Genomic DNA, 17,706 nt, shown 5'->3' on the forward strand with positions numbered 1-17,706 from the left:
CCAAGTTCCCCTCCAAGTCACATGCCATCCTGACTTAGAAGTATATCGTTGATCCTTCATCGTCGCTGGGTCAAAATCCTGGAACTCCCTCCTTAACAGCACTGTGGGAGTACCTTCACCACACGGACTGCAGCGGTTCAAGAAGGCGGCTCACCACCACCTTCTCAAGGGCAATTAGGGATGGGCAATAAATGCTGGCCTTGCCAGCAACACCCACATCCCATGAACGGATACATTTTTAAAAGAATTGTGAATTTCTTGATATTTTGGAACTTGCACTACAGGTCTTTAGTTAAAGGTAAACTAAGGTAAAAAGTGGTGGATAGGTGTTCAACAGCAGGTAAGCTGGATAGGGCTCTGGAGGGTCAACGAGCAAGATAAATACTTAACTTCCTATCCCAACACTGCAGAAATAACAGGAACTAGCCTTGCTGTTCATTCAGGTTCATCTCCTCCACCCCATTAGAAATGGCCTACTATAAAATCAACATTTGACAGAGTCTGGCACCAAGGAGCCCTAGAAAAGCTGAGGTCAATGGGTTCCGGGGAAACCCCTCCAGAGACTGGAGTCAGAAATGACAAAAAAGAAGATGGTTGTGGCTGTTGGAAACTAATTATGTCAGCTCCAGGGCATTACTGCAGGAATTCCTCAGGGAAGTGTCCTTGAACCAACCATCATCAATTGCTTTATCAATGGTCTACCCTGCATCATAAGGCCAGAGTTCACAAGGAAAAAAAATGCAGGGTTACGGGGAAAGGGCGGGGCAGTGGGAGTAGCTGAAGTGCTCTTGCAGAGAGTCGGCACGGGTTCGACGGATCGAATGGCCTCCTTCTGTGTTGTAACCATTCTATGATTCTATGATGATTCTACAATGTTTAGCTCCATTTACAACTCTTCCAATAATGAAGCAGCCCATGCCAGCCTACAGCAGGACCTGGACAACATCCATGCTTAGGCTGACAAGTGGCAGCTAACATTCACACAACATAGTTGCCAGGTAATGACCAACAAGAAAAGGCCCAACCACTTCCCCCTGACCTCCAATGGCACACACTACCATCACCATCAACATCCTGGAGGGTCACCATTAATCGTAAGCTTAACTAGACCAACCATTTCAACAATATGACTACAAGAGCTGGGGAAAGCCTGGGCACTCTGCAACATGTGGCTCACTTCCCGACCCCTCAATGACTCTCCGCCATCTACAATGCTCAAGCAGGAGTGCAATAGAATACTTGCCACTCACCTGAATGGGTTCAACTGCAACAATACTCAAGAAGCTTGACACCAATTTAGGACAGAGCGGTCATCTTGATCACTGTAATCAATGTCCATCCCTTTCATCTCAGGTGCACTGTGGCTGCAGTACGCATTATCTGTTTTGCCAAGCTTACTTCCGCAGCACCACCCAGTCCCGCAACCTCGACCACCAAGAAGGACAAGAGCCGCAAGGTTACGGGACCATCATCATCTCCAAGTTCCCCTCCAAGTCACTCCTCATCCTGACTTGGATATATACTGCTGTTCCTTCATCGACACTGGGTCAAAATCTTGAAACTCACTATCTAACACCTTTTGTGGGAACACTATCAGCATAAGGACTGTGGCGGTTCAAGTAGAGGCTCCACCACTGCCTTCTCAGAGCAACTAGGAGTTAGTAAAATGTTCTTTTGCCAGTGTTGCCCACATCCTGAGAATAAATGTCAAAAATATCTAATGGATCATGCAAGGCCTGAGGAAACTCTACAAATTTCACTGTTGAATTGGAGTATCAGGCAGTTCTGTGACTTAGGAACTGCACCAGAACTTTGAATAGTGGATTTGAATGTCAGACAATGCTGGGGCTAAGGCCATTTTCACAGTATTAGCTGTAGGACTGGAGTGTCAAGCAATGTTCAGACTGAGGAAATTATTAACAAATCTGGCTTGGTGTCACTGGGAATGAAATTACTGCTGGCTATCTGATGAGTTGCAGTGTCTGAAATCATTGAGACGGAAAGAAAAGTCATCATCAGTAGATTCAAAATCAAACCTATTTCTAAAGGAGCATTTGTCCATATACCTTTTTATTTATTATATTATTAATTAGGCAATTTAAAAAAATAACCATCACCTGCCTCCATTTGATATTTTGATGACAGACAGGGTGCAATTCCACTAAATTATATCTAACTGTGGCACTAGATACTGGATTGTGTTCACTGTATTGATTAGCAACTAATCATATTGACTAATATGTGACTGAATTGATCTGTACATAAATCTATTGACTGGATTGTCATCTGATTATGATGACTGATATTGAAATATTTGAGTAATTATTGAACCCTCTCATAACTTCATGATATTTCAGGCTTGCAATTGAAACTCTCATATCTAAAATACTGCTGACAATAGACTAATGCAAGATTGTACACAGATACGGAATTGGTTCCCAATGTTTTCATTGTTGTTAGTTCCAACAACATACATTGATGTACATAGAAAGATTGTTAGAAAAACAGACTGAGCTTCTCTTTTACTTGCACTCAGGTTAACATAGGTGTGCTTTTCATCCTCCTATCACCACACTGGTACATTCCTTAATAGCTCTCCAAACCATAGCTGTTTTAAACCCCATAATCCACTCTAATTTAGATAAACTGAAATGCAACCAATCTGTGCTAAATTAGCTGCACTCAGCTGGAGTGGCAGCAGGGGCATTGCAAATGGTCTCAGCGATGCTGGGATAAGGTGGGGAAAATTGCCTCGAATTCTAGCCCCCAAACACTATCCAGTAATCCTCACGGTGTGGGTGAAATCGGGATTGGGCTCAGTTGTAATGCCCATGTGATAAAATAGTCTGTAGACATTGAGGTAGAAATTGGTAGGTGTTGTGTGCACTTATCGGGCGTAAAACAAGCGCAAGACTGACAAAGTTGCAGTGCCTAATCTGTGTATGCGTTTGGTCCACTGCTAAATTCACAGGGACGGCTTTAGGCATCTATTCTTCAGCTGCCAACAAAAAGTTTTTTTTAAATTTAATTTAAAAAAAAACCTTCCCGTGGAGTTCGGAGGAGCAGGAGTGCTGCCCGACCCCACCGTCACGCGATCATCCCCGCCTCCCACCCACCAACGTTGCCCGCTGCAACCCCCTCCCGCATTCGACATCTTCAATGCGCAAAGTGCCAGTGGAGGGGCGACAGGCACAGGTAACTCGCACATAAAATGTTAATGAGGCCCAATTGCGGGCCGGCCTCGGGTTTCCCGGGTTGGCCTGTGCAGCGCTGAGCCTATAACGGGCCTAAATGCACGAATGGTTATAGTGTCTGAGGGCACCCAGCACCTGTGGCACTGCACTCCAGCAAGCAGCCTTCAGGAGGAAGAAAAAAGATAAAATATTTAGAAATGCAAACAGAGCTGCAAGAAGAGGGAATGTTTGTGGTCCTAGAACACTTTGGGACATGAACATGACCTTCTCTAATGAGGTCTGGCTATAGCCTTCTATTTAACAAGGGCATGGTTGCAAATTACAATAATGATCTCACACTAACTACCCAACAATAACAACAACCTGCCTTTATATAAAGCCTTTAACACAGAAAAGTGTCCCTAGGCGCTTCACAGAGATATAATCAGAAAAAAAAATGATTACAGAAAAACATCAAAATACCATCTGCAGATCTCTCTCTCTCAAATCCCTATCTTGCTACACCACCCCAGTACATTTAAATTGCACAGAAGACTTGCATTTATATAGCGCCTTTCACGACCACTAGAAGTCTCAAAGCGCTTTACAGCCAATGAACTACTTTTTGAAGTGTAGTCACTGTTGTAATGTGGGAAACGCGGCAGCCAATTTGTGCACAGCAAGCTCCCACAAACAGCAATGTGATAATGACCAGATAAACTGTTTTTGTTATGTTGATTGAGGGATTAATATTGGCCAGGACACCGGGGATAACTCCCCTACTGTAGTTTTTGGAAATAGATTATATATATTTACATACCTATTTGGAAACTATTTGCATCCCCTGTGTTTAAAATGTTACCTACTTGGTTCCATTTTCATTTGGTTGTCCAACTCTAAAAAGTGTGCTCTTAACCTTTAGTACTCGGGATTGTTGGGGCTCTGTGCTTACAGTAAATCTCAACAAACTACAGCACAGTACTTGCACAGTAACTGGCAAACCTCACTTCACAATACTTCCGAGTTAAAGTACCTGCACCCTCTCCAATCCCACAAGAAACAAAAACGCAATAGCTGTGTATAACTCACCCCATCTAAGGCAGTTTACAAATAAGAGGTTTTGTTTCCAAATTTACCCGAAGGTTATTTTGGTGAGATTACGAGGCGCCCTGTCCTACTTACTGTCCTGCCAGTGGCTCGCTCCTGTGCTTTCTTGACTTTCCCATAGGCTCCCCTGCCCAGGGTCTGCAGGATCTGGTACCTGTGCTTCAAGTTGTGTTTGTGCTGGTGTTTCTTTACAGTTTGACCGAATTTACTGCCGGGAGTCGGCGTCTCTCCCCAGTCCGGCTCCCCGGGGCAGCCGTAGCTCTCCCTGGTTATCATCTCGCCTTCCCGACACTTTTCTTTCTTCATCTTGTCCTCGCCGCTCTCTCCATCTGCTCTCAGCAACCTCTCCGGATCAAGGGAATCAACCGGTGAAAGGTCTTCCGCAGGGGAGTCCCCATGGACAGCTGGGTGCAGCCAGCCAAACTCTTGCAGTGTCAACGAGGACTCAAAGCCACGGAGATCAAAATTCAAACAAGTCGAAGACCGAACTGAAAATGTGCCCGCTTGGATCGGGTGAAATGCTGCAGCCTTGCGATTATATGAAGTCACAATGCCTTCCGTAAACGTCCTCGTAAACTTTCAAACAGCCGCAATAAACTAGAATCTGCCTTCAGCCATCACTTCCAGCTTTATCTGTAGCCGGGTCAGGAATCAGTTCTCAGACAGGTCTGCAATTGCCAGCACTCCACAATGAATCAGCCTGCAGACACTGTAACATTCCAGATCCCTCGGTCACAGCAGCTCCTGTGCAGTATCTCCCCTCTCTCACACTCTGCAGCTAGACAATGCCACACCACACCGTCTCTCTCTGTCCCTTCCATCCTGCCCTTTATCTCGCCCGTCTCTGCCTCATGATCCGTGTCCCCGCCTCTATTTATCTCTTTCAGCCTCGCCATCTAATACTATCGCCATCTGTTTGCTGGCCTCGCTCTATAGTCTCTGTGCCTGTCACTGTTTATTTCCCAGTCACCCTGCCCGCTGGATGCTGACTTCATTCTCCCCCATAGTTGTCAACGGGTCTCAACAGCTTCCCAAGCCCCCTCTGCAGCTATCCTCTCTCTTTCTCTGATGCTCTTTCCTAGATACTTGATTTTCAGTTATCCCCTCCCAATTTCAAAACGTTTTTTCTTCTATTTTTATAACTTTCGTCTCTATTAAACATAAACATAGAAACATAGAAGATAGGAGCAGGAGTAGGCCATTCGGCCCCTCGAGCCTGCTCCGCCATTCAATGAGATCATGGCTGATCATCCAAATTCAGTACCCTGTTCCTGCCTTCTCTCCATATCCCTTGATCCCTTTAGCCTTAAGAAATATATCCAACTCCTTCTTGAATATATTTAATGAATTGGCCTCTACTGCCTTCTTTGGCAGAGAATTCCACAGGTTCACCACTCTCTGGGTGAAGAAATTCCTCCTCATCTCTGTATTAAATGGCTTACCCCTTATCCTTAGACTGTGACCCCTGGTTCTGGACTCCCCGACCATCGGGAACATCCTTCCAGCATCTAGTCTGTCTAGTCCTGTTAGAATTTTATAAGTTTCGATGAGATCCCCTCTCATTCTTCTAAACTCCAACGAGTACAAGCCCAATCGACCCAATCTCTCCTCATACGTCATTCCTGCCATCCCAGGTATCAGCCTGGCGAATCTTCGCTGCACTCCTTCCATGGCAAGAACATCCTTCCTCAGATAAGGTGACCAAAACTGCACACAATACTCAAGGTGTGGTCTCACCAAGGCCCTGTACAACTGCAGCAAGACATCCTTGTTCCTGTACTCAAATCCTCTCGCTACGAAGGCCAACATACCATTTGCCTTCTTAACCGCCTGCTGCACCTGCATGCTTACCTTCAGCGACTGGTGCACAGGGACGCCCAGGTCTCGTTGCACTTCCCCTTCTCCCAATCTATTGCCATTCAGATAATAATCTGCATTCTTGTTTTTGACACCAAAGTGGATAACCTCGCACTTATTCACGTTATATTGCATCTGCCATGCTTCTGCCCAATCACCCAACCTGTCCAAATCACACTGGAGTTTCTCAGCATCCTCCTCACAGCACACACGCCCACCCAGCTTTTACATATATTTCCCTCTTTGCTCAAAAAGAGTTAATCATTTTTGGTCATGTTTAATTTCTTCCAAATCGAGTGCTCCCAATTTTTATTTTGAACAGTTTGGTCCATGAAAATGGGTAGACAGAAAATCGAGCAAGTACAAAGTTTTTCAAACAGCCAAATTCGCATGTAACTGGGATAATCGGTGAATATTTCATTTAACCCACTGTGGATTGAGCAAAACTTAGTTGAAAATGGCCCAATTAAGATTTGGTGAAATAAAAACAGAAAATGCTGGAAATACTCAGCAGGTCAGGCAGCATCTGTGGAGAAACAGAGCTGATGTTTCAGTTCGATGACTTTTCATCAGAACTGGAAAATGTTACAGATGTAACAGGTTTTAAGCAAGTACAGAGGCAGGGAAAGGGTGTGGGGTGGGGGGTGTGGGGGGGGTGAGAGGAGGAAAGAACAAAAGGGAAGGTCTGTGATAGGGTGGAAGTCAGGAGAGATTCAATGATAAAAAGAATGCCATGGTGTGGAGATGCCGGAGTTGGGCTGGGGTGGACAAATGTAAGAAGTCACACAACACCAGGTTATAATCCAACAGCTTTATTTGAAATCACAAGCTTTCGGAGCGCTGCTCCTTCGTCAGGTGAAGTGGAGAAATGCATAAAGACACAGCTTATATATTGACCCCTTGTGACCCCACCTCATTGTTCTTTGATGTAATGTTTTCCTGACTGACCTGTTTGGACACCATTCACACCTTTGACTGCTGTGATTATCTCGCTGCCGAGGTGTGATAAATGGCAGTTGGCAAGATTACCTGTAAACATCTGACATTATTCTCTGACTATATAAGCTGTGTCTTTATGCATTTCTCCACTTCACCTGACGAAGGAGCAGCGCTCCGAAAGCTTGTGATTTCAAATAAAGCTGTTGGACTATAACCTGGTGTTGTGTGACTTCTGACAAAAAGAATGATGGTGCAAGGCAAAAGAGGGTGGCAATGGGCTTTGATTTGGGCTAAGATTGGTGAAGCCTGTTTCATTGGCAGAAGCATAGAAGTCCGGTTAGATAGCTTGACACCTTGAACCTTGCTTGGGTTGCTTGCCCCTGTGACAAAATGCAGTGTTTTGTCGACGGGGTGTATTATTTTTCCTTTTTTTGCTTCGTTCTATTATTGTAGCAGTCGACGCAGACTTCATGGATTTTGGGATTTTTAACCCCTATTAAAAACTGGACAGGCTGTTTGGGGGGGGGGGGTGGGGGTGGTGGGGGGGAGCCGTGTAAAACCCACTCGAGCTGGAGATGACTCATTCATATGGAAACAAACAGTCCTGTGAACAACGGCCCGAGAGGCCCACTCCCAAGTCTTGATTAACAAGGCTGACGACTCATTGTTCTGGTCAAGATGAACTCGTTAAGTTAATCGGCAGGAAGATCGAAACGAGATCAGAAACCATTTCAAACCATTCAAGAGATCGAAAACCCATTCCCCCAGGCCATGTACGATAGCAAAACACTGCAGATGCTGGAAATCCGAAATAACAACAGAAAATGCTGGAAAAACTCAGCAGGTCAGGCAACATCCGTGGAGAGAAATTTGAGTTGACGTTTCGGGTCGAAACCCTTTTTCAAAACTGGAAAGAAAATAAAATAGATCGAAGGCAGGGCTGCGATCGAACAAAAGAAGTAAAAGAGGCAATAAAAGGTATTCGAAACCAGACGAGATGGTAATAGGCCGGTGGAGACAAAAGGCAGCTGAGATTAGGTGTGAAGTGTACTGGCAGGATAGGAGACAGCTGCCAGGTGGGAGAGAGAAACAAAAGGAAAGGGGGGGGGGGAAAGGAAGACCCAAAACAAAGGGGTGGAAAAAATTATAAGTAAAAATGTAATAGGGGCCGAGGTTATGATCTGAAATTGTTGAACTCGATATTGAGTCCAGAAGGCTGCAAAGTGCCTAATCGGAAGATGAGGTGCTGTTCCTCGAGCTTACGTTGAGCTTCCGTGGAACAATACAAGAGGCCAAGGACGGTGAGGTCCGAGTGGGAATGGAGCGGTGAATTAAAATGACAGGTGACCGGAAGTTCGGGGTCACCCTTACGGACTGAACGGGGGTGTTCCGCAAAGCGGTCACCCAATCTGCGTTTGGTCTCCCCAATGTAGAGGAGACCGCATCGTGAGCAGCGAATACAGTATACTAGATTGCAAAAAGTACAAGTAAATCACTGTTTCACCTGGAAGGGGATGTGTCCATTAAAACCACAGACAACGGTTTGTGTACTGGAGGGGTATAAAAAGAGCAGTTTGGATAGCTCGCTCTCTCACTCTCTCCTGCCCTCCACACAACGTAACATCAAGAAGAGCTGAGCCTTGCTCTTCCAGCCGAGACCAACGTCGACTAAGGCTGGGATTTGCATGCCGCAAGGCCGGTACGGAACCAGGTAGCCAAGACGTATGGGAGGAAGCTGCAAGCAAGATAAAAGGGGCAATCTAGGTGAGCATTGCCAAGCCTACACACCCACAAGATCACTTAGCTGTGTGAGGGGGTGCCTGTATGTTCCTACCAAACCAGAGGGGGTTTAGCGTTGGAAGGGTCCTGTGATAGTTTAGTTCACGGGAGGGTGTTTTTTGGCCGTGGTAAGTCAGCACGGCAGGGGCTTGTTGGACAAGTCAGGGTTGTACTGTTTTAAACTGTACTGTTGTGTTCACACCGCTTGTACTGTATGTGAATGGAGTGGTTTTTGTTAACCTTAATAAACACTGTACAGGTGAGCCCGAAAACACTGTCCGTGTTCAAATCTGTCCTCAGTAATCCCTATCGTCCAGAACTTGTAGTGAGGGGGTTTGCGTGCTCGCTACGGGCGGGGCAAAACCACTTACAATAATTGGCGATTGCGGCAGGAGCCACAGGAAATTGATCACCGCAGAAACCGGTTACATTATTATGGTACATCCGGCAGTAAAAACAGATTCACTTTAAAAAAAAGCCCAGTCTGTTTAATACCCAATAGTCCAGGGAAAGGAACATATATCTCTTGCAGGTATCGGGGAAACATTAATATGTAGGTGCCATAAATTGCATCATTTGATTTATTCGTTCATTTCAAGAGGGGCTGACAATTGGTTTGTTCCGGCAGCAGTTAGGTAGGCTGTTGTCTATCCTGGCTTTTTGATGGGGTTTGCTTGCTTGCCAGTAAGTTGTTTGCACAAGAACTTAATCTGGGCAAACTCCTATGTTATCACCTTGGAGACAGTATCTGGGAAGCTCAGGCATTTTCTATGACATCCCGAGGATGTTTGACAGCCTGATACATATTCAAATTCTTTTGTTCACTGGTTGAAGTTCAAAGGACTTAGAAATATCTCAAAGAGTTTTGTCCCAATCTCTCCGAAGCCATCAGAGACAGAGAGGCAGGATATCCCATGGAGCATTAGCAGTAAAACCCATGTAAAGTTATAGGGAGAGAAATTTGGTATCGTCTCGTTTGGGGCGCAATTATCGGCCAGGCGCAAAGTTTAGTGCCTGGTGCAAATTATCGCCACCGACTGCAAATTGGCTTCTTTCGCCCCCGGAGGTGAAAGCAGCGCTAAATCAGGCGCTACACACCTGTCTTAAGGCGCAAAGGCCGAGGAACGAGGCGCTAACTCAGAGCACGGACGAAGCTCAGATGATGTCAGTTAGCTATGGAACACAGACACACTGGCGCCAGCCAGTTCTTAAAGGGGAGGGTCGATGTTGCTCTCCAGCCACACCCTGCTCATTGCAGCCTTGAATCTCGGCCTGGACAGACCGCAACCTCAAAGCTGCTGCAAAGAACTATGGAGAGGGCCAGGGAACGAGCTCAGCACTTCAGCGACCAGGCCTTGGTGGCTCTGGTTGGCGCAGTGGAGCGCCGAAGGTCAATACTGTACCCAGAGAGTGGCAGGAGGCCATAGAAGAGTGTGGAGGGAGGTGGCTCAGCACATCTCCTCCAGGAGCATGGTGCCCAGGACCCACACACAATGTCGGAAAAAGTTCAAAGACCTCACTCGGGTGGTCAGGGTGAGTGGCTGCTTTTCAAAACCTCTCCATCCCTCCATCTCAACCTCACTCTGTGCCCAGAGGGTGTAAAAACCCCAAATGCCCAACACTCATCCAAGACCTATGGCCATCTCATAAAACACACACGCACATTCCACACCTGGCATACATTAAGGCAGTTCAACTATGGGAGGCACATCAGGCAAGCGCATGGCAGCATACATTAAGGGCTATTCAACTATGGGAGGCACATCAGGCAAGCACATGGCTGCATACATTAAGGGCTATTCAACTATGGGAGGCACATCAGGCAAGCATATGGCTGCATACATTAAGGGCTATTCAACTATGGGATGCACATCAGGCAAGCACATGGCTGCATACATTAAGGGCTATTCAACTATGGGATGTACATCAGGCAAGCACATGGCTGCATACATTAAGGGCTATTCAACTATGGGAGGCACATCAGGCAAGCACACAGCTGCATATTTACTCAGACGGCGTCGTTTTTCTTGCTGGCCAAGCTATCTCACAACAGGCGGCAGCAGCAATGGATGGGTGAAGGGCTGGCTGAGCTGCAGACCCTCAGCGATTTGGAGGCGTGCGTCCACAGGATCGTTGCCAGCTAGGTGATAGGTGCTGTTGCCGCTGGAGAGGTCGACCCCCTTCGGGACAGCAATGGTAAGTTCATCAGCTTTCTCTCCTCTCTCATTCCACTTGTCCCTCACAACACCAGCCTTTTACACTTTCAATCCAACTTACTAAATCGCTCCAGTCTTTGCTCCCTTACTGCCCCCCTGTCCTGACGCTAAAGCCACTCTTGTACCTCCCTGCTTTCAGATGGTGAACCACCAGCTGACCAGCCTGTCCCTCAACCAGCCAGTGGGAGCGACGCCGCAGGCGAAGAGGAAACCAGAGCCTCAGCGCCAGCGTCTCCCGAGGGAGCCCATGCCGACACTGGGACCACGTCTTCCCTGGAGGGGAGCAGGGGGGAAGGGTCTGATGAGGGTGAAGCTCCGGGACCCAGCGGGCTGAAGCAATGCGATGGGGGTAGGGAAGCTTGGGGGCCTTCACCCCAGAGGGAGAGCAGGCCAGTGAGTCCTGCTGCACTGGACGCAGAGGAGGAGCAGCTCATCGCTGAAATGAACACCCAGGCGGTGGACATGCACACGCAACTCATGGGTGCAATGGGAAGGGTGCCCGAAAGCATTGATGGACTGGCAAGGAGTGTGGAGCACTCCGCTGTAGCACAGACGGACGCAACGCAACAGCTTAGTGCTGCAATTCCGTCCTCTCTCAGGATGACAGCATTCCTGCTCCCACCACTGACACTTCCCCATTGCACTTGCCACTGCCTGCAACACAGCCCAGATTGCTGCCGCCCATGCAGTGTTGGTGCAGTCTGCAGCCGGGGCCTCCAAGCCCAGAGCTAGTCGAGGGCGTCCTACAAGGGCATCTGTAGTCTCAGCATCTGACATTCAGCAGCCTTCCACCAGCCTTGCTGCAGCCACTGGGGCCCCATTACAGAGGAGCAGTAGGGTGGGAAGGGGGGAAGTGCGCAAGGGATGGAGATCACCCTCGAAGGGCAAAAAGTAGGAGATCTCAAGAAATGTTGGGAATGTTTTTATTAAAGGCCGAGGTTCGTCTGATAACTTTTATTTAGTGTTTTGGCCATTATCTCCAGGTTGTGAGAACCAGTTATGTTAATTAATGATTTTTTGTGTTTGTTTTTATTTGTCATGAATAAATGACACACACAGAGTTTGTAAAATAAAAAAGTTGTTGTATTGTTTGGCCTTTGGAATCATTCCAGCTTTTGTCGGCTATAGAGGTTGCGGGTTGCTTTCCATCACGTTGTTCTCCATGCCAGAAGCCATCTTCTGAGTAGGGGCCTAGAAGCGGCTTGTTATCAGCCGTTGACGGACGGCCCTTGCAGTTTCAACATTGTGGGCCTCCCTCCCGCCTTGGTGCTGCTGCTGATCATCCTCCTCCTCTTTCTCCTCCTCCTCCTCCTCCTCCTCCTCCTCCTCTTCCTCCTCCTCCTCCGGTGGTGCACCAATCCCTGGTGGCATTGGCTGGGTCCTGAGGATTGCCAGGTTATGAAGCATGCAGCACACAACTATGAAGAGGGAGACTCGCTCAGGAGAGTACTTTGGGCTCCTCCTGAGTGGTCCAGACAGTGGAACCGTTGCTTGAGCACGCCGATCGTCTGCTCAATTATGTTCCTGGTAGCGATATGGCTCTCATTATACCGCAGCTCGGCAGGGGTGTTGGGGTTACGGAGTGGTGTCATCAGCCAGGTGCAGAGTGGATAACCCTTGTCCCTAAGGAGCCAACCACTTGGCTGATGCGGTGCCTGGAAAAGGTCTGGCACACCAGTCTGGCGCAGGATGAAAGCATCGTGGCTGCTGCCAGGATAGTGGGCATTGACGGCAAGTATCAGCTGTCTGTGGTCACAGACCAACTGGACATTTAAGAAGTGGTAGCCCTTGCGGTTTCGGAAAAACTCTGCATTTTCATGCGGTGCCCGCAATGCCACATGCGTGCAGTCAATGGCACCCTGCACCCTGGGGAAGCCCGCTATCCTCTCAAAGTCAAATGCGCGTTCATGCTGTTTGGCCCGGGTCATGGGGAAAGAGATGTACTGGTGTCTCTTTTTATAGAGGGCATTTGTCACCTCCCGGATACAGCAATGGACCGCGAACTGGGAGATATTGGCGATGTCCCCAGTAGCTGCTTGAAAGGAGCCGCTGGCATAAAAATTCAGGGCCACTGTCACATTCACTGCCACCGACAAAGACGTGTAAAGGCACACTTTAGGGCTTACGGTCATTGTTGCTAAGTGTGAGGAAAATATCTTAAGTAAAAGTCCAAAGAGCAGGGGATTTCTCCCAATATCCTGGTCAATATCCCTCAGCCAGCACCACTAAAACAGATTATGTGGCCATTTATCACATTGCTGTTTGTGGGACTTTGCTGTCTAAAAATTGGTGGTTACATATTACGGTGACTGCACTACAAAATTAAACAAAATTAAAGTATTTAATTGCCTGTAAAGTGCTTTGGGACATCCTGAGGGTGTGAAAGGTGCTATAAAAATGCACGTTCTTCCGTTCTATCTCACACATTCAATAACTGACAGGTCAGTCATATTTAATATAAAACAGATGGACGTATATAGGTGAACTTATAAGTGTTATTGTTGAAAGATATGAATGAAATAAATATGAACTTACCTTCTGAAATGAGTAAACTTGTAACTGACAGTCTCTGGCTGGCAATTGAGTCATTTCCTGTTTCCTGCCAGGAAAGGTTAGAAGTTGTGGAATTCTTCCTCTCAACCAGACATCCAAAATCATTTCACTTTATTTCAACAATCTCACAGAAATTACTGTACATAAATGGTAGTCCTTCAGTCTTTATATGTCCTTGGACATAGTGTAAAATGTTAATTTGTTTTAAATCTTTGAACAATTTGGACTTCTTGATATTCGAAGGTTGGAGGATGAAGAAAAAGATTTCAGAGCGCAATTAAAGGGCTGGTGACTCAACCACAGATTTCAGGAATGGCTTATCTGAGATGAGTTAAACAAGGCTTGATTATTGCAGCCCTCGTAGTATTGCAAAATGGGTAATCTGTTCACTTAGTGTGAGTGGTATTACCATTGAGTAACACTGCACGCAATCTTTGGACATTTAAATCTGCATGCTACAGCCAGCGATTTATTCAAGCTGGGTACTCGTTAAATGAACATGACTGTAATTTATTTCTATGAGGAGAGGGCAAATTGAAAAAATATTTTGAAGTATATTAAAAATTGATGCTTTAAAATATTTTGAAAACATTTTTCAATAGATTTCCATTTCAAAATCTTCCACAGATGTATGCAAAAAGTATATTTGATTCTAAAATATTGTTTCTATAGTGTGTAGAACACAACGTATTTATGTATTGACCCAATATTTGAAACAGTTAAATGTGCATTCCCATTGAGAAAATGGCAAGTATGAATCACAGGGCTACCTGTCATTTATGCTTTGGTTAGGTGAGTTTTATCAGAACAAGTCCCAGAGCTACTTGTCTTTCACACCTGCCTGTTTCAGATGGGTGGGTTTTATCACTGCTAGTCCCAGGGGTCCCTTTCACATTCATGGACCTCAGTAGAGTAAGCTTCAGGACCATGAGTCCCAGGACTACCTGTCACTCATCCCCTGCCTCAGTTGGATGTGTTCTGTTAGGTCTCAGCCAAGTCACCAGATAGATCATCAATTACAAGACATTCCATCATGGGGTGGGGAAAGAGCAAATGAGGCCATCTGGCCTTCTCTGCTTGAAACCCCCTACAGGATAATGTGTTTCCCATCTGAATGAGAAATCTGTCAAGAAACACTGACAGCCATGTTGTATATCCATCTCTACTGTATAAGTTTACTCTTCAGTTACAAGCATTCAGCTCCTTAGCTTGGTATTCAAATCCAAACTATGCTGAAATAAACAATTGGTAAAAGTGGCTGGAAACACAGATGCAAAAGAAACAGAATCATAAAGAAAGCCTGGCCCTACTTGTCACAGTCAATAACCTTAGTTTTATGCATAGTCACATAGAAGGGTGAATTTTCCCGTTTCTGTGCCTGCGCCTATTTAATGACCTGGCTGCAGCACACAGAGGATAATTGGACAAGGGAGCATCACATGCTCATAAGGAAGCTCACCTGATTTTACGTACTTTAATGGAAATGGACTGATAATTTCATGTGCTCCCTTATGGACATACAACCTTCCCCACATGATTGTTCTGCTGTGCTGCGCCCAAACGCAGGAACAGGAAAATCTGCCCGGTAACGTTCTAACCCTGTTTACTAACAGAGAAATATAATTCCTTGCTCCTGCATTCAGTACAGTTGAACGCCATGCAGACCAAGTGATGGAAAATAAGGGTGGCCTACTCCAGGAGTACTCACTAACTATTAGTCAAGAGCCACAATCCTCAACAGTAACTTGTCCAAAAGCTGCCGGCTGTAATAAAAATTTTGGTGAAGTGTAACGCCTTTTACTTCCTCCCTGAAGAGATCTTTTTAAAATAGAGCCATTTTAAGTCATCTACTATCTTGCTTCCAGATAGAATAGCAAACAGTTCCCCAGCCTCCAGGTGAATGATCTACTTTGCTGAGGCTGGTTTAGTTTATCTTAGCACACTTAGATAAGCATTCAGTGGGAAGGAAGGAAGCAGGTCAGGAAATACATTTTGTAAATGAAAAAGAAAGGCCAATTCAATTCAAAAACTCAAAAATAAAATAATGAAGAAAGAGTTAAAACAAAAGGAGATACAAGAAAGAATCAAGAGAGAGGATGATGCTCTCCAAATAGGGGAAGGAAACAGATGAAGATAAAATAAACATTAAACTTTAGAAATAAAGTTGCTTTGATCTGGAAAGTAAAACGACTGGGGGAAGGGAAGATATAGTAAAAAGATAAAGACGCTTTAAAAGACAAAATACAAGAATAAGATGATACGAGTAGTAACCACAAATATTTGTTTACTGAAAGAAAATAGTCCAGGAGAAGAAAACAACTGTGTGAATAAAAGAACAATGAAAAGGGAACCAAAAAATAGAAGTAAGTTGATCCTCATTTCTGGGACCATAGAAATATTTTCAGACTCCTGAACATGTGGCCACAATTGTGTGTCGTATTTTTCTAAAATACTCAGATATGTTGAACAAATTTTAATTTCAGCTTCCTCACTTTGCACATAAATGAAGTTAAAGTAGTTTTTAATATCTCCAGTGCCCACCAGTGAAAGAATTCTCCTTTAAGTACTGCCGAGAGCCTCTCTTGCGGACCCTCAGCAGGATCCAACCCCATCTGCTGCTTCTGATGTTGCTGCTGCTGACAACACTAAAGTGTAATGATTACAGCTCTGCGCCGCTCCATTCATGTTGGCAGTGGGGTTGGCAGCGTCAAAACAGCAGGTGGGGCCACATCCTGCTGACTAGCACAACAGAGGCTAGCTAGGGCCCCATTTGGTCCAAGAGCCGTGCAATGAATACCCCGACCGACTATCCAACATTGGAGAGATGTGGTCAGCCTTCAAAATGATTCTGACTGGATCGGCGCCACAGATGTTGTTGGTGCTTAACACGGACCTCCATGTTTATACCAGAAGCACAACAGTTGCGCTTTTTAAAAAATTCGTTTATGGGATGTGGGCGTCGCTGGCAAGGCCAACATTTATTGCCCATCCCTAATTGCCCTTGAGAAGGTAGTGGAGAGCCGCCTTCTTGAACCACTGCAGTCTGTGTGGTGAAGGTACTCCCACAGTGCTGTTGGGTAGGGAGTTCCAGGATTTTGACCCAGCGGTGATGGTCGGCGATATATTTCCAAGTCAGGATGGTGTGTGACTTGGAGGGGAACTTGGAGGTGGTGGTGCCTGCTGCCCTTGTCCTTCTAGGTGGAAGAGGTTGCAGGTTTGGGAAGTGCTGCCGAAGAAACCTTGGCGAGTTGCTGCAGTGCATCTTGAAGATAGTACATACTACAGCCATGGTATGCCGGTGGTGGAGGGAGTGAATGTTTAAGGTGGTGGATGGGGTGCCAATCAAGCGGGCTGCTTTGTCCTGGATGGTGTCGAGCTTCTTGAGTGTTGTTGAAGCTGCACTCATCCAGGCAAGTGGAGAGTATTCCGTCACACTCCTTACTTGTGCCTGTAGATGGTGGAAAGGCTTTGGGGAGTCAGGAGGTGAGACACTCGCGACAGAATACCTAGCCTCTGACCTGCTCTTGTTGCCACAGTATTTATGTGGCTGGTCCAGTTAAGTTTCTGGTTAATGGTGACCCCCAGGATGTTGGTAGTGGGGGATTCAGCGATGGTAATGCCATTGAATGTCAAGGGGAGGTGGTTCGACTCTCGCTCGTTGGAGATAGTCATTGTCTGGCACTTCTGTGGCGCGAATGTTACCTGCCACTTATCAGCCCAAGCCTGAACATCGTCCAGGTCTTGTTGCATGCGGGCATGGACTGCTTCATTATCTGAGGAGTTGTGAATGGTACTGAACACTGTGCAGTCATCAGCGAACATCCCCATTTCTGACCTTATGTTGGAGGGAAGGTCATTGATGAAGCAGCTGAAGATGGTTGGTCCTAGGATACTGACCTGAGGAACTCCTGCAGCAATGTCCTGGGGCTGTGATGATTGACCTTCAACCACCACAACCATCTTCCTTTGTGCTAAGTATGACTCCAGCCAGTGGGGAGTTTTCCCCCCGATTAGGGTTTAAACTAAAATGGCAGGGGGTTGGGAACCTGAGCAGGGAGACAGAGGAAAGGGAAACAAGGATA

The 17,706-nt window shown here is 46.2% G+C and overlaps 2 protein-coding genes across 2 annotated transcripts in view; one reads left to right on the plus strand and one right to left on the minus strand.

The window, feature by feature from the left end:
• Positions 1-4,849, minus strand: part of LOC147111206 (NUAK family SNF1-like kinase 1) — a 49,093-nt gene extending 44,244 nt beyond the window's left edge. Inside the window, exon 1 of the mRNA XM_086001869.1 lies at positions 4,356-4,849. Within this exon, the coding sequence (XP_085857995.1) occupies positions 4,356-4,586 (231 nt within the window). The 5' untranslated portion in view covers positions 4,587-4,849. The remainder of the gene's footprint in view (positions 1-4,355) is intronic.
• LOC147111205 (coiled-coil domain-containing protein 3-like) overlaps positions 1-17,706 on the plus strand; it is a 323,375-nt gene that overhangs the window by 58,709 nt on the left and 246,960 nt on the right. The window lies entirely within an intron of this gene.

This window comes from Somniosus microcephalus, chromosome 11, assembly GCF_052327205.1.
Source record: "Somniosus microcephalus isolate GS21.2 chromosome 11, FLI_Smic_1.0, whole genome shotgun sequence".
Lineage (NCBI taxonomy): Eukaryota > Metazoa > Chordata > Chondrichthyes > Squaliformes > Somniosidae > Somniosus > Somniosus microcephalus.